Raw genomic sequence first — 21,285 nt, 5'->3', positions numbered from 1 at the left:
AGGGTAGTGACAGTTTGTCTTCCCAACGGTTTGAAAACTGGGACCACTGATCCTCCAGCGACTGCTGCAGAGGTCTCATGTGCAGTCTGGCGTTCGGAACGAGGAAAATGCAAGACGCCATGGACCCTAGCAGAGACAAGATCTGTCTGGCTGTTGGTCGAGGAGTCTTTAGTAAGGTTTGACACTTGAGGAGAATGGAGGATAGTCTCTCCTCCGAAGGATACGCTTTTGCGTCCTTTGAATCTAGCAGTGCGCCGAGATAGTGTATCCTCTGTGTGGGGTGGAGGATAGACTTTTTGAAGTTAACGTGCAGGCCCAGCCTCCGCAGCTGATGTATGCAGAACGTGAGATGCTGCTGAAGCAGAATCGGAGACGCACTCTTTAGCAGCCAATCGTCTAGATAGGGATAGACGAAAATATGTCTCTTCCTTAGGAAAGCCGCAACGACTGCCATGCACTTTGAGAAGGTGCGAGGAGCTGACTTTAGCCCGAAGGGCAAGACTGCGAACTGGTAATGGCTGGTTTGTATGCAAAACCTTAGAAATTTCCGATGCTTTGGGGAGATGGGGATGTGAAAATAAGCATCTTGAAGATCTATGGAGCACATCTAGTGCCTTTGATGCAGAAGTGGAATTATTTGATGAAACGCCAGCATTCTGAACTTTTCTCGCCGAATGAACTGATTGAGGCGCCTGAGATCTAGTATGGGCCTGAACTCCTTGTTTGGACCTTTCTTTGGAACTAGAAAGTATCGGGAGTGAATGCCTTGCAGACGTTGTGCCCTCGGGACCTCCTCGATGGCTTTCTTTAAGATTAATGTAGCACCTCCTGCTTCAAAAGATGAAGTTGATGGAACACAGTCTTTTGAGGAGGAATGGAAGGTGGAGGAGACTTGAATCTGATTGCATATCCATTTTGTACAATTTTCAGCACCCATTTGTCGTTTGTGATGTTTTTCCACTCTTCCAGGCAAAAACGAACACTTCCACCCCCCCCCCCCCCCCCACCGGAGTGGGTAACGGGCTCAGGAGAAGCAAACACTCACTGTTTTTGTTGCTGCCGCTTGTTTCCAGGTGCAGACTGTCTGAAAATGCCACCCCTTCCTCTACCAGGACGACGCTGGGAGAACTGAGATCTTCCCTGATTCTGCTGTGACGACCATTGAGGGGTTTGAACCCTCTGCTGGTTCTGTCTCCGATCGTAAGGACGGTATTTTTTCTTAAAGTCCTTTCTCTTTTCGAGACCAACAGCTCTCGCCGTATCAAGCTCCGTCTTCATTCTTGAAATATCATCAGCATGAGAACCAAAGAGATTTTCCATTGAACGGCAGATTCAGAATGCGGTGTTGCGCTTCAGGTTTAAGACCCGTAAGCCTTAGCCAAGCTGAGCGTCTTGCACAGAGTCGATGAGCATAGCCATGTGTAGACAGGTCGGAAGCATCCGCAGCTGCGCTAATCACCTGGTTAGCCACTAGCCCACCTTCATGAAGGATTTCAAGATAATCATGTTTGTCTTCTTTGGGAAGTTTTTCTGCAAACCGAGCAAAGGAATCCCATAGTGCGCGGTCATAGCGGCCCAGTAAAGCGGAGGCGCTAGCAACCTTCATGTAGGAAGCAGAGGTGGCACACATTTTCTTTCCTACAGAGTCCATAGCTTTGCTGTCTTTATCAGGAGGCACAGAGGATGTCGCTCCTGTCTGATTCTTACGTGCCGCTGGGACGATGACCGAATCAGGTTGTGGCTCAGACCTCAGAAATAATGGATCATTGTCCGGAGCCTTATACTTTTTTGCGATCCGCGAAGGAACCGCTCCCAAAGATGCAGGAGTGAAGAACTTGTGCTCCGCAGGCTCCAACAGACCTGGAACCAGAGGAAGTAAATGCCTTGATGATAATTTCTGATGTAACGTTTCGAAAATGACCGTTGTCTTGGCAGTAGAGACGGGCATCTCGATATTAAGTTTCGCTGCACCACAACAGAGAACTTCATTAAAAGTAATCACGTCATCAATCGGTGAAATCCTACTCGGAGGAGTTGATGACAGTGTTGGCGAGTAGTTCCTCTTCGAATTTGTAGACCTTGTCGAAGATCTAGCATCGCGTCTTCTAGAAGAGTGATGACGCGAAGACCTAGGAGAGGGTGAAGTTCGCCTCCTCTCCGATGGAGACTTTCTCGGAGGAGTACGCTCACGTCTTCTCGGAGATTGCACCAACTGTACATGAGGTGTCCTTGATCTTGAAGCAGGTCTTACCGACACAGGAGACCTGGAATGAGACCTTGGAAGGTTAATTTTTCTTATTTTCCAGTCTCTGATCTCCCCAAGCCATCGTGGCGAGATATTAGCCCCTGTAGGTGAAGGTGCTCTTGAGGGCTCTGGAGAGATTTGTACAATCCGCAGCCCAGGGGAGGAAGAGGAACTCCTAGAAGACACAATAGAAACCTTAGACCGGTCTTTTGACACCGTTCTAGGCCTCTTTGCTGCAGGAGACGTCGACGACCGCCCTCCTCGACGTCGATTTTTCCAACGGCGACTTCCGACGACGACTTCCTCGGCGGCGTTCTCCTCGGCGGCGACCTCGGCGACGATTGCCTCTTCGGCGTCGACGTCATGCGCCTCGACGGCGATGATTTTCTCGGGGTCGTGTGCCCCGACGTCGCATGGCTGGGGCTCTTCGACGTCAAAACCTCTACTGCCCAGTTCGACGTCGACATCATGGCACCTCTCGACGGCGACCGTCGACGAGACGTCGAGTCCCGCCCTCTTGCAGTCGTAGGCGAGCCAGACCTGGTCCGCCTACGCTCATGTCGCTTCTCACCTTGCTTCGACGGCAAATTATTCTTCGGCGGCGAGGGATGCTTCTACGTCGACGTATGCCGCGACGGCAATTTCGATGATTTTGAGCACACAGGTACCTTAGAAGATCTGTCCCTCGAAGTTGAAGGAGACCGATTTTTTCTCTTCTCCCCTCTGTCCTTGCACTCTTTGTGCTGAGAAGAAGGCTTCCTGGAATGAAATTCTTCTCTTCCACTCACAGTTTATCCTCTGTCATGCAGGGACTGAAGCCTGCTCTTCTCTCTCTCTCTCTCTCTCAAAGTCCTATTTGACAGCTTGCTGCAGTGGTAGCAGAGTTCTGGCTTGTGAGAAGATAGTAGACAAGCTACACAGACCCAATGAGGGTCTGTCTTGGCCATTTTTTTACCACAGGCCGGACACTTGACAAATAAGGCCGGCATTATGACTGGAAAAATAGCCAAACAACAGCAAAAAATTGGTTGATTAGTCAGATAATGACTAAAGACGTCGAGTAAAGACGAAAAAATTAGAGAAATACCAGAAGAAAGTGAAAAAATATCACCAACTGGCGAGCTCAATGCTCCAGGATCCTCACAGAAGGAGCCGGAAAAAAGAATTGACCTAACTGTCACCTGTGGTGCATGATGGGAGCCTGGAGGCTCACAGAGGTCTTAAAGGCACGGCGCCAGACTGTTCTCTTGTTACAATGCAGCCTATCTAGGCTAAAGCTGCCTCTATGATCCTGCCTGTTTTTACCTTTGAAAATAAAGGTTGTGTGTTTCAAAGAAAACCAAGACAGTGTTTTCTTCTTTGCATTGTCATATAATGTAATTTATATGTCTTTATTTAGCAAATGTAAAGATTTTACAGGCAATAATGGCAATTTTTAAGCCTAGTATGGTTATATTGGGCTGCATATGTATATGTATATTATCTATATATATCTATATCTATATCTATATCTATATCTATATATGTAGATATATGTAGATATATGCATATTATTGGCTATTGCTCCGGGGTCCCGCACGTGGGCGGGACTATTCAGTGCTTATGACTATTGATGAGTATCCCCTGGAAGAGAAGCTAGCAACCAGTCCTCTTAGACTAGGGCAGACAAGACCTGAGCCCCAGTGAGCATTTTGAGTTTCTACTTTTTGACTAAGATGGACGGCCCAAAGATCTAGAATGGGCTGTAGCCCATTCTTAGGAATGAGGAAGTAGCAGGAATAACAGCCACTGCCTACTTCTGAAACTGGGACCCTTTCTATAGCTCCCTTGGCCAAGAGAACTGCAACTTACTCCCGGAGACATTTTAAATGATCCTCTATCAGCGGTTCCTGTTTTGACAGAAGGGGAGGATGAAAAGAAAGGAAATGCAGAGAATAACCTTCCTAGACGATCAGCAAAAACACACTTTTCCAATGTTAGGGGTCACCAGTGGGGTAAGATGAGAAATTCTCCTGTTCTCACTAAAGAAACTAACGGGCCCTTCTGTTATAACCCAGCTTATTGGGGGGTTTTATTCGCCTTAGTATAGGAGCTCCTTCACTGATGAATAACTCTAGCTACTTAGGTATTCCAATATTATGGACCAGCAGAATTGTGCGCCAAAAAATGAAAAGGATGGCCTCTCACCTCCCAGGTGTCAGGTTTCGTCATCGCACTCTGCGCAGGTAGCCTCAGCAGCGTGACACGGAGCGTGTCACGCTGCTCGTAGTTCCTGATTCTTCATTTATTGACCCAGGTTCGACACCAAATAACTAAATTCCGGCTCGGAGTCTCAACACATACTCATACAGCTGTCCCCACTTATATCTGCTTAATCATCTATGTCACACTGACGTGGAGCTATCTACAGTGGATCTTAAGCACTTCATCCTGTTTAATTAGGCATTTACACTATCTGACAAAAAGCTATCAACAGCGGAATTAACGCTTCAGCCTGGTCAATCCATCATACTGCAATCCTGAACCAATTCAGTTTGCTTACCTGCTATATGTCCTGATGATGATCTCCAACAGTTGCGATCGAAACGCCGTTGACCCCCTACAATAAACTCCTCCCACTGTGTAAATAGTTTTTTGAGGAGCTTCTATTGTTGTCAATACAATGTCGTAATTTTAATTTCACTATCACTTTTCACGTCATGCTTTTTTTTTTTACTTATTGTGCGAGCACCTGAATACTATTGTTTTAGAAATAAATCTGACACAAACTGACCCAAGGCCCCTTGTACATTGCTTATCGCTCCCTAGAGGAATTCATTTCATATTCTTAATCCATAGTGCCCTCCACAGGGTCAATTTATATTTGGACCTGTTGGTCACACCAGAACCACTGTTTTCCTACTACTTTTACAAACCCCAGGTTCACTTATTGGGGTACCCTTGTCTCTCTCTCTCAATGATCATCGACCATCCCACATTTGGCAAAGAATCCTCTAATGGCAAAAAAGCCCTGGTAAGGGATATAGTTCCAATATTAGTAGGAAACTAAGGTGAAAAAGAAAGGAGAAAAAGAGGGGTCAATAAAAGCCCCCACCGCCTGCCAGTCACCTAGTCTAAATGTTGTTTTTATTTGTTGGTGGTGTGATAATTCAAAATATTAAATGTAGGCCAATAATAGCCCTGTTATGGTGCTAGTTGTCCACTAGATCAGGACGACATGTTTCAGCCTTGTTTCAGCCCTGTCGTGGCCCTGTCGAGGCCCCATAATGGGTCCCAGGCTTTCTTCAGGACCGTAATAAATCGGATGTGTCCCTATGGTGCTTCCCTACAACATGTGTACAAATGTCATGCATACAATAAAATACCAGATTGACAAATCGGGTTATTCATTAACTGGAATAACATTTTCCTGTACTTTAAAAGTTGTGCCTCACAGAGGAGTAGGGAGGGGGAGGGAATCCTGTAGTCCCCTTCGTCAAAGTACGCCCTCACTGGATATCTATGGTGTATCCCTGTCCTCCTCCCGTTGGTCAAATTCTACCAACAACTGGAGTAGGGTTATCCTGCAGAATGGAGCCTTAATTATAATTGGGAGCTGTCATTGTGCGCTAAATTCCATTACCCTTAATATCAAAGATCATTTGATAGAAGGGTTACTCTCCCCAGTATTAGATATTCAGTATTTAATATACAGACATTGTAAGGGAGTGGGTTTCTGTTGCAGTAACCTCCCCACTTTTTGCATGATAACTGATGCACTTTGACTGAGTGTGCCCTGGGTTCCGGCTTTTCAGGTACCCAGGGCCTGTGTTCCTTCCCTAAAACCGTGTTGAAACCTAAACCCAATTGGCATCTCTGGCCACGGGTAGGACCCTGGTAAATGGTACCCTAGGTACCCAGGGCACTGTGACCAGAGAAGACCCTTAAGGGCTGCAGCACTTATTGTGCCACCCTTAGGGGCCCTGTACCCTGACACACACTACCTTTGCAGGCTGAGTGTCTTGGTGCAGAACTAAACAGAGTCGACATGGGACACATCCCTGTGTATACAACAAAAAGACCTGGTCCTAATCTTTGTAGGCGATATTGTCTAACATCAACTGTCTATTCGTGTGTGTGGATTTGGCTTAAATCGGACACTTACTATATTTCTATCGACTGAGTGTGCCTTCTTAATATCTTCTAAAACCCATTGTGTGTCTATATGTGCCTGCTTGACTATCAATCAGGCACTCTACTAGGTGTCCGTGAAAAAATGTGTGTGGGGAAGGAAGGAACCTCACGGGAGCAACCACTAGGGAACTACTGACTGGTACTTGTCAGTTTGTTCCTCTTATCAGTAGTCAAGCAGGCACATAGACACACAATTTTGGGACCCCCAGAACAAGCCTAAGGGGTTAGGGGGTTTCTACCCTTCCCCTTTGTGTCTTTTGTGCACTTGTTTTTCAGTTTTCTTGTGACTCGGTTCTACCGAGTCACAAGATGGCTGCCAACACTTCCTGGTTTGGAGTGTTGACAGGCAGTTCACAGCCAATTAGCATGCAGCTCGTGCTTGTAAGGGTATGCGTACCCTACGCGCCCATAGATATATCTATGATTTTACTTTTGATTTTCTCAGGAACTACGGCACTGAGATCTCAACTCTACCTTTGTGACAAATTTGGTGTAATTCCGTTCAGCAGTTCGGACTGTAGCCGTGTCTAAAGGTCCCTATGGAAAATTGCATGGGGCAAACACGTTTTGGGACCCTCCCTTTTTTTCCTCGGCCCCCGCTTGATGAATCACCCCAAGACTTTCAGGATAGGAGCGGAGCGCCCCATCTTCTTGGGAGAATTTCACGAAGATTGGTCGACCGGCGCCAAAGTTATTCCAAATAGAATGTTGCGGATTTCCTATGGAAACTAGGTCCTAACTATAACTACCTACTGCTGAACGCCAGTAGGAGATATATATATAGATAGATAGATATTACCTCACCCAGAAAAAACTGATTAGGTGAAAGCTAGAATATATGGCTAATATATGGCTAACAGAGATCGGACACATCTAATTTTATTGCAGTCATCATTCATTGAATGTACATATTTAGCTTGCTACACAAAACATTTTACACAAATGTTTCTGGGATAATAGGGAAGGTGGTTGCTCTAGGGCTGCTGGGTGGAATGGGGTAATTCCAATTTATGGTTGATAATCTACAGGATATGTCAGGTAGTGAGAAGTACAATGGGCAAACACCGAGGCTCTACTGTATATCATGCAATGGAGCGTTAATGTTCAACAGCAAGTACACATGACAATGCTGTACAATGCCAAGAAGCATCCAACTGACAATCTGCAAGGGAACAAAGAAAATATCACTTTCTGTAAAGTTAGTATTCACTCTAGTTGTACGCTCCCTCAGTGGTTTACAGCAGGCTAAAGGATCTACATAATATCCAGGACTGACAAATTTGATGACTAGGTTACTGATGTTGTACAGCTTCTGTGGAGATCTCTTCTGTACGAATAAAACAGTATCAACACCAATACAGTCGAAAACGTGTACTCTTACATAAGCTAAATGTTTTAATATTGAAAATATTTTATAGATTTCTATGCTTAGTTCTGAATGAGCTAGTCACAATTAAAATCATTAACAGGAGCACCACAATCTATTCTGCTGTACCATTGCTGGTATTGAAAGTCCAGCGCAGTTCCTACCAGGCAAGAGAGGATCTTCAATACACAACATTGATGGCCTATACCCATTCGTCATGGCTTTCATGATTTCTTCTTTGGCGATGTAGGCACCTCCATTCCTTATTCTAATACCAGTTTTTAAGTAGTTAAAATTTCTTCCATACAGTTCAAAGAACTCAACAAGAAGCATTCCTAGGTTCTCGTTGTCTTTTCTCGCGTCAATTCTTGGATGCAACTGTAAAACAAAGTATGGTTTGGTTAACTGAGGAAGGCAACTGCCCCAGAATTAACTAAAGATGCATTAAAATAAAAAGCAACTCAGGCAATGTTTAACAAAAGGAGAGAAAACCAATATAAATGCAGATTCACACATATACACATATATATCAGCTACTATTTATAATTTAGCAGCATATCAATTCCAGGAGAGCACACATTTTAGGGACACGCATTCAATACTCCACAGCCCTCTTGAGCCCAAAATCTAACTCGTTCAATTTCCCCTCACACCTTTTGTTAGTATTTCTCTACTTCCAGCTGCTTGCAAACTAAAAGGTGTGTCACACTCCCCTTACCACACAGCCATCAGCCGGGACAGCAAGATGTTTACAATAAGGGGGTGACTGCTTAAACAAAATGTTACTTACCTGTTACATATGGCTAGCAGCCTTTTCAGTTGTTTATGGCCATGCGATCTGTAATCTCATATTTTGGAGTGTATTCGGACTTCAGGCAATTATGGAATGAATTATCAAGTCCACCAGGATAAACACTAATTTAAATTATAGCGTTGGATCCACCCTTAGTCCCTGATCCATGTATCAAGTCTATGTTCCAATGCAAAAATGAAACAACTTCACTAAACACTAGGGAGAGTGGGAGGACCCATGCAAATCTGTAACTAGTTCAAGGACAGTAGAATTTCCAGATTCACACTGCACAGACCAAAGGTTAGCCTGAAATGTAAGCAAATAATTCCAATCAAATTTCTCACCCCATCAGCCTTTCTTTCAAGCTCAAGCTTGTAGTCAACAGAATGTTTAGTAAATATGTTCAGATGTCATCTGATGTCAGGGGAATATCAGCTAAATATGTATTTCCTAAGAAGCACACAGCAGCAAGCTAGGTACTGAAAACAAACATATGAAGAGCACCATTCAAATTGATACAACGTATGTGCACACTCTCCAGTGACCTATTCAAAGTTAGGAACTAGCTTTCCTGTGCTGTGGTTGTGCAACAACCACATTCAGTTCAGTAGAACAAAAAGGTCCAGCACTGAACTACAGGAGAGTGATCCCTGGATAAAGGAAACTTGACTGTAAACTTTGTGAAAAATTGACAACCTTCAACTGAAATAGAAATTGTGTGCCATACTACTGTTTCTCAATCTGACCACTTCCTTCACAGTGAAGGCCACCACTGAGTTAAAGTAAAAGCCCACCTCCAAATGAGAGAAAAGTAAAACGCTACTTACCAGTATGCATCTGTTCTTGGCATGTAGGGCTGCAGAACCACACACTATTGCATAGATCACCATCTGGGGGTGGGCCCGATGATTACACTTTGTTTTTGTCTTGGAAGAGTCTTTGTCTGTGGGATGACTCCTCCTGTAGATCGTAGTGCGCATGGGCATCGACTCCACCTTCAGATTGTTTTCTCCATTGGACAAATGATGGAGTTGTACGAGTATAGATAAGGATGTCCATGTATTGTGTATCTAATTAAGATATTACTGGTACAGATACAGGTAGCCGGGAGGCGGGTGGGCGTGTGTGGTTCTGCAGCCCCACATGCCAAGAACAGATGCATACTGGTAAGTAGCATTTTCCGTTCGAGGCATATGGGCTGCAGACCACACTATTGCATTGATTGCACAGCAGTTTTCTCTCTTAGTGGGGACCACCCATATCTGTTGCAGTAGTTTGAAATAATGTTTTGAGTACAGCCTGGGCCACAGTAGCTTGTTGTTTTGCCTGAACATCTACACAGTAGTGTTTTGTAAATGTGTGCGGTGTAGACCATGTAGCTGCTTTACAGATATCTAATGGTATATTTCCTAGGATTGCTATAGATGCCCCTAATTTACGGGTAGAATGAGCCCTAGGGGGAATGGATAGTGCGCGTTTTGCTTTTTGGTAACAGATTTGAATGCACTTAACAATCCATCTTGCAAAGCCTGATTTTGAAATAGGATTGCCTTTGTGTGGAGGAGAAAATGACACAAACAGTTGTTTTGTTTTACGTAACGGTTTTGTCCTATCAATGTAGTAGAGGAGTGCTCTTTTTACATCTAATGTGTGTAGAGCTCTTTCTGCAACTGTCTGTGGTTGGGAAAAGAATACTGGCATCTCAATAGATTGGTTGAGGTGGAATAGTGAAATAACTTGTGGCAGGAATTTTGGGTTTGTCTTAAGAACCACTTTGTTGTGATGTAGTTGTATAAATGGTTCTTCAACTGAATGCTTAAATCTCACTTACTCTTCGGAGTGCGGTAATAGCAACTAAAAATTCCATACCGGAGAGGGTGGTATTCTGGGAGGAATTATTCTTTTTAATCCTTCCATAAATGCCTTCATGGCAGGTACTCTAAACAATGACAAATGTCTGTTTTGAAGATAAGCTGCTAAAGCAGCAAGATGTAACCTTATTGAGGAGTACGCTAAATTACATCTTTGTAGATGGAGTAGGTAGCATATGATGTTTTGTATGGAAACATCTAATGGGTTAATGTTATTTGTGCAATACACAACAAACCTTTTCCACTTGGCTGCGTAGCATGCTCTAGTGGTGGGGTGTCTCTTCTTTTATGACATTCATGCAATCAGGCGGAAGATTGAGGTATTCAAATTCTAAGACCTCAGGAGCCAAATCGCTAGATTGAGCTGCATTGGGTCTGGATGCATGATCTCTCCATGGTTCTGTGTCCGTAGATGTGGAGAGTTTTAATTTTTGATGTGGTACTAGTGATAGCTCTAGTAATGTGGTGTACCATGGTTGTCTTACCCACGTTGGTGCTATAAGAATCAATGTGAGGGAATGTTGCTGTAGCTTGCGTACCACTAACTGAATTAGTGGGAGAGGGGAAAAAGTGTACGCAAATTTGTTTGACCAACTCATCCATACCACATTCCCTTTGGACAATGAGTTGCGGTGTGTGGTGAACAGATCTATCTCTGGCTGTCCCCACTTGCGAAAGAATGGTTGAAGAACTTGTGGATGAAGTTCCCACTCGTGTATCTGCTGTCTTTAACGACTTAACAGATCAGCAACTTGATTGTGAACTCCTGGTAGATGTTCTGCTAACAAAGATTTTTTGAGGATGGCCCACCTCCATATGCTCTGCACCAGCTGGGAGAGCTGTAAGGAGTGTGTTCCTCCTTGTTTTTGGATGTAATACATGGCAGTCATATTGTCTGTAGGGACGAGTACAGCCTTTCTTGATCGCTCTAAAATAGATTCAACCTTACCTAAGAAAATCGCTAACAACTCCAGATCATTTATGTTGAGTAACTTTTGTTGCGGTGTCCATGTACCCTGCACTGTGTGTTTCTCTAAATGTACTCTGTGCGTCTGTGGCACCACCTGTGGAACAGGCTCTATGAACGGCCGGCCCTTGGAAAGGTTTTTAGTGTTCCACCACTGCAGAGAGCGATATGTCCGGTCGTCTACCAAAACCAGATCTGTTATTTGTTGTTGAGCCTGATTCCACTGACTTGCCAAACACTCTTGTATGGGGCGCATTTGTAGTCTTGGTTATGGTACTATGAAATTGCAAGATGCCATCATTCCTATTAATTGCATGAACACTCGAGTGTTGTGGCTGGAATTTTTGTATAAGAGGTTGCATACTTTGTATCCTTGTAAGATTAGGGTATGCAAGTGCTTTGGAGGTGTCTATTGTGGCACCTAGATACTGTTGAGATAGTGATGGTTGGAGGTGTGACTTCTTTTGATTTACTGTGAATCCTAGCTTGTGCAACAGGCAGATGGTCTGATGCGTGTGCAGTACACGTTGGTGGTAGGACTTGGATTTTATTAACCAGTCTAGGTATGGGAAGACATGAATGTTGACCCTTCTCAAGTGTGCTGCTACTACTGCTCGACACTTTGTAAACACTCGAGGTACTGTAGTTACTCTGAAAGGGAGTACTTTGAATTGGTAGTGTTGACCTAGTACAAATCAAAGAGATTGATGGATAGGAATGTGCAAGTAAGCATCCTTGAGATCTAATGTGGCAAGGAAGTAGCCTTGTTTTAACAACGGCAGAACTTGTTGTAGTGTGACCGTACGGAAATGGTCGGATTGTATGTACAGGTTCAGGGGCCTTAGATCTAGTATAGGTCTGAGGGACCCATCCTTTTTGGGTATTAGAAAGTATAGGGAGTAAACTCCTGTGTTTTGATGGTATTTTGGGACAGGTTCTATTGCATTCTTTTGTAATAGAGATGCGACCTCTTGTCTTAGAAGTATGAGATGTTCATGTGACATGGGACGTTGTCTAGGTGGTACTGTTGGAGGAGTGGAAGCGAGCTCCAGGCAATAACCTGACTGAATTATTTGTCTTACCCACCTGTCTGTGGTGATGGAGTTCCAGACAGGGAGGAACTGTTGTAATCTCCCCCCGACAGAAGTGGAATGGTCTGGGGGGATGGAAGGGAAGTCATTGTTTGGGAGTAGAGGCATTGCGATTGTTATGGCCTCTGCCTCATCGTTGTTACCTCTATATCCTCCTCTGTAATACCCTCTGCTGGGTGAGGCTTGGGTGGGCGCTTTATAAGAAGGAGGTGTTATCAGTTTGAAACCCCTTAGATGCGCCTCTATATGAGGAGCGACGAAAGGACGCTCTATGGGTCTGCGTTTGTAAAGCTCCCATGGATTTTGCCGTATCTATCTTTTTTCATCTTATCTAGTGCACTATCAACTGTTGGACCAAAGAGATGTTGCTGGTCAAAGGGTTGATTTAAAATATTGGCCTGTACTTCTGGTTTGAACCCAGAGATGTGTAGCCATGCAGGTCTACGAAACAGTACTCCCGTATTTATTGCTCTAGAGGCTGTATCTGTAGTGTCTAATTCACAGTGAATTTAGGTATTTGTAATAACCTTGCCGTCTTGTATTAGATCAGAAGCCCAGGTTTTATATTGCCCTGGTAAATGTTGCATGAGTGATTCTAACTCACCATAATGAGCTTGATCATATCTCGCTAACAAAGCTTGAGTGTAAGCAATTCTCCAGATATTGGCTGCTTGTGAGATGGTGCGTTTCCCTGAAGCATCTAAAAGCTTAGACTATCAGGGGGTGGAGCATTCCCTGTTGTCTGCGAGTTAGCTTTTCTCGCATTTGATACTACCAATGAGTCTAATGGCAGCTGACCTTTGATAAATGCTGGGTCAGTTGGAGCCGCTTTACACTTTTTTTCCAGTCTGGGGTTAATTACCCTGGCTCTGACGGGGTCTTTGAATACCTCTGTTGCATGTCTCACCACTCCACTAAGTATCGGTAATGGGATCGTGGTTTTATGTGACGACAGGAGTTATCCATGAGGAAGTCCTCTTCCACTGGCTGTGTGTGTAAGTCTACTCCATGAAATGTGGCTGCTCTATGAATGAGCTGTGTAAACCCAATAGTGTCATCTGGGAGAGATGGTCTAGAAGGGTATGCGTCATCTTGTGGCAGATCTGGTGCATCAGGTGCATTATAATCCTCCCAGGGATCATCTGATGGCCCAGGAATATTGTCTGGGTCATCTGTGGCGTCTATATGATGCTCACTTTCTACCCCCTGATAAACACATCCGAGCCTGATGGCGGAAAAAAACAATCTGAAGATGGAGTCGATGTTCATGCGCACTACGATCTACAGGAGGAGTCATCCTACAAAGACTCTTCCAAGACAAAAACAAAGTGTAATCATCCGGGACGACCACCAGATGGTGATCTATGCAATAGTGTGGGGTCTGCAACCCATATGCCTCGAACAAACCTTTCCACAACTTTGACATTCATTGTAGTGTTCGGACTCAAATAGACGGCCCCTTCAGTGGAGAACATTATTACAAGAAGCATGACTTGCTACAGGTGGAACGAGACTGGCCTTTCCATAAATTATGTGATGTACTATTTTAGAAATCTGGCAACTGCCGTTAAATGCACATGAATGGAAGTTAAGGCTAAACCAAATTGTTTAAGTAAATATCAATCATCGTGCACTGAAAAGTTATGTCAATAAAGTAACACTGATTTATAAAAGCTTCAATTAGTAGGATAATAAGCACTTGTTGAAAGGTGAGCTTCTATAATTAAAGATGCAAATTCAATTGGTGATTAGAGTTATCAAGAATGGAATACTTTGCATGCCGAATTTAGTGATCAATTGTTAGGATCAGAATTCTTGTGCAAATGTTGGTCAAGCAAGTCTTGACGTTCTGGCAGTTTTCTAACTGCTGACATGACAAAAATCTAGCTTGTCAAACACGTGTTGGAGAAATAAGAATAGGTGTTTGTTTACATTTCTCAATACAAGGAAGAAAATGAAAGTAAATATCCCCGACAAATCTATTCGCTGAGCACTCTTGGGAGACTGTTGGGGAGAAAACTTGCAGGTGAAGTTTTGGTACTCAAATGTTTTGCTTGCAGAAAACAAACCAACGTCTGGTGTCCAACTAGGGATGAGATACCTGTGTACACGTAAACTGCTCATGCTCTACTTGTCTTGCTAGCACCTGGTGAAAAACAACTGGAAAGTTATGTTTTTTCACTGACAGAAGATGCTGTGGTGAGACCAGTGCCACATTCTCTATATTTGTTAAACTATGGCATATGTGCCTTTTTGGCATCATTACCATGTCTGTGCAATACCACAACACTGAAAAAATGAGGTCTGAAACTGCCTAAAGTTCTAGGACACTAATAAGCCTTCTGGGTACAAAGCCCTTATACGATAGATCCTGTGTTCATTTTAACCAGTCTGGGAGGAATAACATTTTGCGACTTGGGCCCATGGTGTACTCAGCACCAGGGAGTGTTCCACCATTGGTGTCCGCTCTGAAACCAGGGAATTAGCAAGCCAAAATAACTACTTACGGGATAGAGAATCCTTGATAAGAAGTCAGACATTTGACACAAACATTACCCATTTACACTATTTGATGTTTGCAAGTGATGTGTCGATATCAACAGGGGTTTGCTACAGTCTAAGACTTTTGGCAACAGCATGGCTTGCTAATCCATAACAAAATAGTCAATTTATTCGTGGAAACCACACAATTGAACAGATCACTAATGCCATCACAGCTATATGTTCATGCAACCCCTTTTATATTGGATAAAAACATTATCATGTGTCACAGTCAATGTCCTCTCGTAGCTCATTATAAGGGACATTGTGAAGTTAATGTCCATAGGGAATCTATTATAGGGCTCACCAGACAAAGGAGTTTGTAAATTGAATGGTTTTACCCAAGAGGCTCAATCCATTATTCAGTAGCATTCAGTGAGAAATGGTCTAAATAGTCTTCCACAACTCCATGACAATCAAATGTCTGCTATTCTACCATTAGTTTAAATGCAAGAACAAATATTACACCTGTGTGAACACAGGAACCAGTACAAAACGAAGGCTAAAATATTAGTGGATTTGCTGCAGTGCTTTACATTTTATTACCTGGACACAGGCTTCTGCTGACTATATACAAAGACATGCAAAATTAAATGCACTTTACAATTGTTTAAAAAAAAAAAAAACACAACCACCCTTGTAACGGTTATCAAATAAAATTCTTAATTGATTTGTTAATTAAAACCTCAAAAATGTTAATAAACTTACAGATAAATAGATATACTAGATAAAATACTTAAAATTAGCAAAACTTTATAAAATGCAACAATTTTAATTTGACTGAAAATAGGCAACAACTTAACTTTGTTAATAACATTAAGTTCACTGATTAAGTGCAATAGTGCTAACATTGTGCCACCATCTGTTTAGTACAAGTATTGGTCAAGAGATTCCAACTTTTCACAGGTCAGTGCCTTTATCGCCATTCGATCCATGGCAGTTGGCAATAGGGATCTTCTGCTTTGAGTTGTACTGCTTTTTCGTGCAACACATTTCATCAGCTTGCAGTTTGTTGTGGGTCATAAGGATCAAGAATTACAGCAGCCCTACTTTTTCGTATGCCCCCAGAGTTAAAGTTCTTTTCTAACCAAGTGACCCGTGGCTTTTGTAAAAAGGGGCACATTCAAATTAAATGTATAACGTCCTTCTTGGATCCACAAAGTCTACATGATGTAGAGTCACTATATTTCCAAGACAGTTGGTGCGCCAGAGATGGTAAGAAATAAGGTACTTTACTGTAACTGTAGTTCTCCAGTACTGCAATCTTTCATAGGATCACATGCTTGAATCATTCCCCGGCTTCGAGATGGGAGCCCCCATTATTAAAAGTAATGTCCTATTAGACATAGAAAATAAGGCCCTAGACCTTAAAACTAATATCTCTGTCCGTTTCTAAAAGAGGACTAAACTTAGAACCAGCCAATCAATAGACATCACCCTTTAAAACTTCTTTAGAGAAGCTCCAGTTCCTCAGATTTTCCAAGCACAAGTGCGCACAGAGAGAAAAAAAAAAGTTATGTAAGTGAGCCTTCTCCAGGGGAGGTGGTCGGGTCGCATGATATTCTATGAAAGATTACAAAACGGGAGAACTACAGTTACAAGTAAGTAACTTTATTTCTTACTCCAGTATTGGAACTTTCATAGATTCACATGCTTGAATCAGAGTAGTGAGCAGTGTATACCACATTTTCATCATAACCACCAACGATAGTTACAAGAAATAGTATTGCTTACACACATACACATACATGCACACATACATGCATATATACATGCATACACAAGCACGCGCACACATACACAGATAGATTCACATGCTTGAATCAGAGTAGCAAGCAGTGTACCACATTATCATAACAACCAACGATAGTTACAAGAAATAATATTGCATGCATACATACATACATGCATACACACACGCGTGCACACCCACATATGCACGTGCACACCCACATATATGCACACATACATATATGCACACATACATACGTAAATTCATTTAATGTATATAGATAGATAATGTGAGACCGTAAAGGATGGCGGGAAAGACCAACAAAAAAAAAAAAGAAAGGAAAGCTCACCTTATTGAAAAAGATGTCGGAGAACTGCTTGTCCCATTGCTTAATCTCGCTTAATCTCAGAGTCCAAGCGGTAGTGCTTGGTGAATGTGCGCAGCATTCTCCAAGTTGCTGCTCTGCAAATGTCATGAGGGGACACACCTGCAAACAGGGCTGTGGATATTGCTCTGGTAGAGCGAGCACGGACGCTTGGCGTCAGAGGTTGGCCCGCTTGCTGATGACAGAAAACAATGGCACTCTATATCCATCTTGAAATGCTCTGTTTAGTGATAGGGACATCTTTCCCAGGTAAACTGTATGCTATAAAAAGTTGATTTGACTTGCAAAATGATTTTGTCCTGTTCAGATAAAATTTTAGCCACTGTTTGACATCCAAAGAGTGCAGCGCACGCTCTGCTGCAGTTTGTGGCGTTGAAAAGAATGATTTCAGAGCAATTGGCTCATTAAGGTGAAAGTCCGAAGGAACCTTGGGGATGAACTTCGGGTTCATTCGTAGAATAACTTTGTAATGTTTGAATTGTAAGAAACGTTCTTGGGTAGTAAAAGCATGAAGTTCACTAACCATTCTCGCTGAAGTAAGAGCTAGGAGGAGAGCCACCTTCCAGGATGGGCACTTCATATCCGCTTTGTGAATAGGTTCGAACAGATGCTTCATTAATTGACTTAGCACTGTATTCAGCTGCCATGTAGGAGGAGGTGCCCTTACTGGAGGAAACATCCTGAACAGGCCTTTGAGAAACTGACCAGCCTGCTGGACCACAGAGAGGGGACATTAGCTGACCTGAAAAATTTAGAGATGGCAGCTAAGTGAACTTTAATTAATGTGTGAGCTAAGCCAGAGCGCGCCCGGTGTAGGAGAAGGTAAAACTTCCCCTGGAGGAGAATGGAGGATGAACTTTAGAAGATTAACAACTGATGCAGAATCTTTTCCATTTGAGCGAATAAGTTACTTTAATGCTGTCTGCTCTTGCCCTAGCAAACACCTGCCTACACTCCTGTGGGAACTTTAAATGTTGAAAATCATGGAACTCAGGAGCCAAGGTGATAATTTCAGAGAACTGGGATTCGGAGGACATACTTGTCCCTGGATCAGTCAAAAGGGACGGAAATGGTTTAAGATGCATCAGAGGCTTGGCTGAGAGTAGGAGAAGTTCTGTGCACCACTGTTGGCGAGGCCAGGCTGGTGCCATTAGTCTGATTTTGCAGGGTTCCGTCTCATTTTTTTTAGTACACATGAAGGAGAGGAATGGGGGAAAGGCGTAAGCAAATATGCCAGACCAAGCTGTTAAAAAGGCATTCACCCTTGAACCCTGATGGTGACGCTAACTTGAAAAAGTACCTGCATTTCGTGTGGTCTGGAGATGTGACCAGGTATATGTACGGCTTGCCCCATTGGAGGAAGATGCAGTTGAGAGTGCGTTGATCCAGTTCCCACTTGTGGCAGGTTGTCTTTAGTCTGCTCAATGTATCTGCTATGATGTTCTGTTTTCCGGAAAGCACTATGCTGATATATGCACCTTGTGTTGAATTGCCCAGCGCCAGATAAGCAGGGACTCCTGAGAGCAAGAGATCTTGTTCTTCCTTGTTTGTTCAGGTAGTGCATTGTCCTGGTATTGTCTGTTCCGACAGGCACCTGAGCATTTTGTTTTTTTGTCAGGAATGCTTGGTGCACCAGAAAACTGCTCTCAACTCGACAAGATTGATATTAAGACCTCAGTGGGAGGATGGCCATCTTCGGCTGACTTGCAAGTCTTGAAGGAAAGCCCCCCACCAGCCTCCTAGAGATGCATCACTTATGTGAGGACGAGAGGAGGAGATGGGAACTGCAGACTCTGCGATAACTGGTGAAGTTGCATCCACCAGTCTAGAGCCACAAACATGGGAGGGGTAATTCGGATCATATCGTCAAATGTGCCCTCAATCTGCACCCATTGTTCGTTTAAAGCTTCCTGAACAGGACGCATGTGGAGACACCAATGAGGTATGAGGGGAATACAGAAAGACATCATCCGTAGGTGGGATTTGTAAAGGCGTACGGTACGAAACCTTTTTTGGACCCGTTTTGCCAAGAATATTAGCCTTTGTTGTATCTCCAGTGTCGGATACGCCTTGTTTCGTGTGGTGTCCAGAAAAGCACCTAGAAAAACCAGTCGACGGGAAGGTTGCAGAATCGATTTTCTAGCTTTAAAGTGAGGCTTGGAGGGGCCTGGCCAAGATGGCGGCGTGAGCGGACGCGTAGCTCCCGTGATCCCGCCGACAGCCTGATATAAGGCTGGCCTAGACTCGGTTTTAGTTTTGCCAGCTCTTGTTGGGGGGGGGGGGGGGGGGGGGGGGGGGGGAGGGGGAGATGTCCTGACCACGTTGGGGCTCGATCCAGGTGCCGACTGTGCTCGCGGGAGCAAAATCGCTGAGCACAGCAGCGCAGCAGACTGAGTCGAGTGGCGACACCTGGGAGCGGCAGGAGATACGGGGCGGACCCGTGGACGGGACCCCGATCTGCCCAGAGGGCGCAGTGACTCGCGGGACGTCCCCAGCAAACCGGCCCAGGCGAGAGAGTACAGAAATGAAGGGGCCGCAGCGGTGCAGGACTGGTGAGGCCAGGCCCTCGAGTTGCCTACGCGGCGCAGCCATCGGGCCTGCCGGCAGGTGTCGCTCTCCCGCTGAGCGGCAGAGAGAAGAGTGCGGCTGCCCTGCGGACTCCGAAGGAGGAGAGTGCAGGAGAGGTAGCCCACCTAGACGGTACTGAGGCGTGGAGGGGCCGCTGTGGAGGACATCGGAGGGAAGTGGTGTGTGCGGCCTGGTCCGCTGGCGTCCATAGGTCTGGGTCCGCACGATTGCATTTTCAGGCCTACTGCCAGATTTTGACTCTCTCCTGTTGAGCGGCTGCAGGGGGGAACACATGACAGGGCTTGTGGCAGTAGCGGACGAGGCCTGGTGTGGCCTCCGACTGAGCGTGGTGCCCCCCTCGACCGGACTCTGCGCAGGCCGAGCATACCACGAGGGCTCGGAGAACATTGGGCCCAGCGTCACGTCGAAGAGTCTGGGATACAAGGGGTTTCCACGGCGACGGCCTGCTGAGGCGCTGCCAGAGTGTCTCCAGAGTGCCACCTGAGAGGACTGGAGCAGAGAATCCACGGGACGACTGGCGGTCAGGTAGGCCGGCTTTCTGGCCGGTGCAAGAGACTCTCCAGGGATGGTCTGGCGCCACAGGGGAGGCTGACCGGCTGGGGTGGGCAACAGACACCTCACGTCCTGGGGAATCATCACGCCCGCAAGGCAAAGAGGACCTCCGGGTGGGGGGAGGGGCCCGACCGCCATCTTGGGACAGAGACTCGGCGGTGCGAACGGACGCCAGGTGGAGGACTGGGCCTGTCCACCCACCCCCGGGACTAGTGGAGGAAAGCTTTGCGGCCCTTGTGAGGTAAGGCATACAGGACACGGAGGCCCGGAGGCTCCCCTTTGGCTTAGCGGTGAGTGCTGGTGACTTCCGGGGCCAGGCAAGACCGGTGGCTGGGCGTGAGAGGGCACCTGCTCTCCGGACTGCGCCGGAGTCGGCGACACGCTGTGGGTGGCTCTGCAGTGACATTTTTAGGTAGGTGGCTTTATCAGGAGCAACTGGGGAGACCCACAGAGAAAGCTTTGGCTCAGTGAGCAAGGCCCTTTGGACTGGCCTGGTCGTTGGCGTTTGCACCGGGATTGTCGGGTCTGCCAAATCTGCTGGAGTCCCTGGAGGGAGACTGAAAGATCTGTTTGCGAAAGCACAAGCAAACCAGCAACCCACCCCTATGGCCTAGAGTTCTACACAACCCGCCTCAGGACAGGAGGGTGGGTCGGATCCTATCACTAAATTCTTTTTGGAATCACCGTTTACTACCCTGCGGAAAGATATCCACACACTGAAAAAAGAATTCACGGAGGAGATTAAAGAGGTCTGCCGGGATGTGGATGGGATGGGTGGCGGATCTGGAGGGCAAAAGTGATAGGAAAGACAATGAAACAGAGGCACTACAGCAGCAAATCCTTCGACTCCATGACCAACAAGTTGACCTGCAGACCCATCTGCAAGACCTAGAGAATTGTTCTCGACGACACAATGTAAGGATTCGGGGAGCGACACCGATTAAAGACACAAAGGATTTGTTTAGCTTCTCAAGAGACCT

The 21,285-nt window shown here is 45.1% G+C and overlaps 1 protein-coding gene across 1 annotated transcript in view; it reads right to left on the bottom strand.

The window, feature by feature from the left end:
• The window catches only part of TENT4A (terminal nucleotidyltransferase 4A), a 606,146-nt gene that overhangs the window by 220,190 nt on the left and 364,671 nt on the right, over nucleotides 1–21,285 (bottom strand). Inside the window, exon 7 of the mRNA XM_078687633.1 lies at nucleotides 7,949–8,162. Coding sequence (XP_078543759.1) covers nucleotides 7,949–8,162 — 214 coding nt within the window. The remainder of the gene's footprint in view (nucleotides 1–7,948; nucleotides 8,163–21,285) is intronic.

The sequence above is a fragment of the Lissotriton helveticus genome, chromosome 4_1 (genome assembly GCF_964261635.1).
Source record: "Lissotriton helveticus chromosome 4_1, aLisHel1.1, whole genome shotgun sequence".
In the NCBI taxonomy this organism is placed as follows: domain Eukaryota; kingdom Metazoa; phylum Chordata; class Amphibia; order Caudata; family Salamandridae; genus Lissotriton; species Lissotriton helveticus.
The sequence above is the reverse complement of the archived record's forward strand: the minus strand, read 5'-3'. Positions and strand labels throughout refer to the sequence as shown.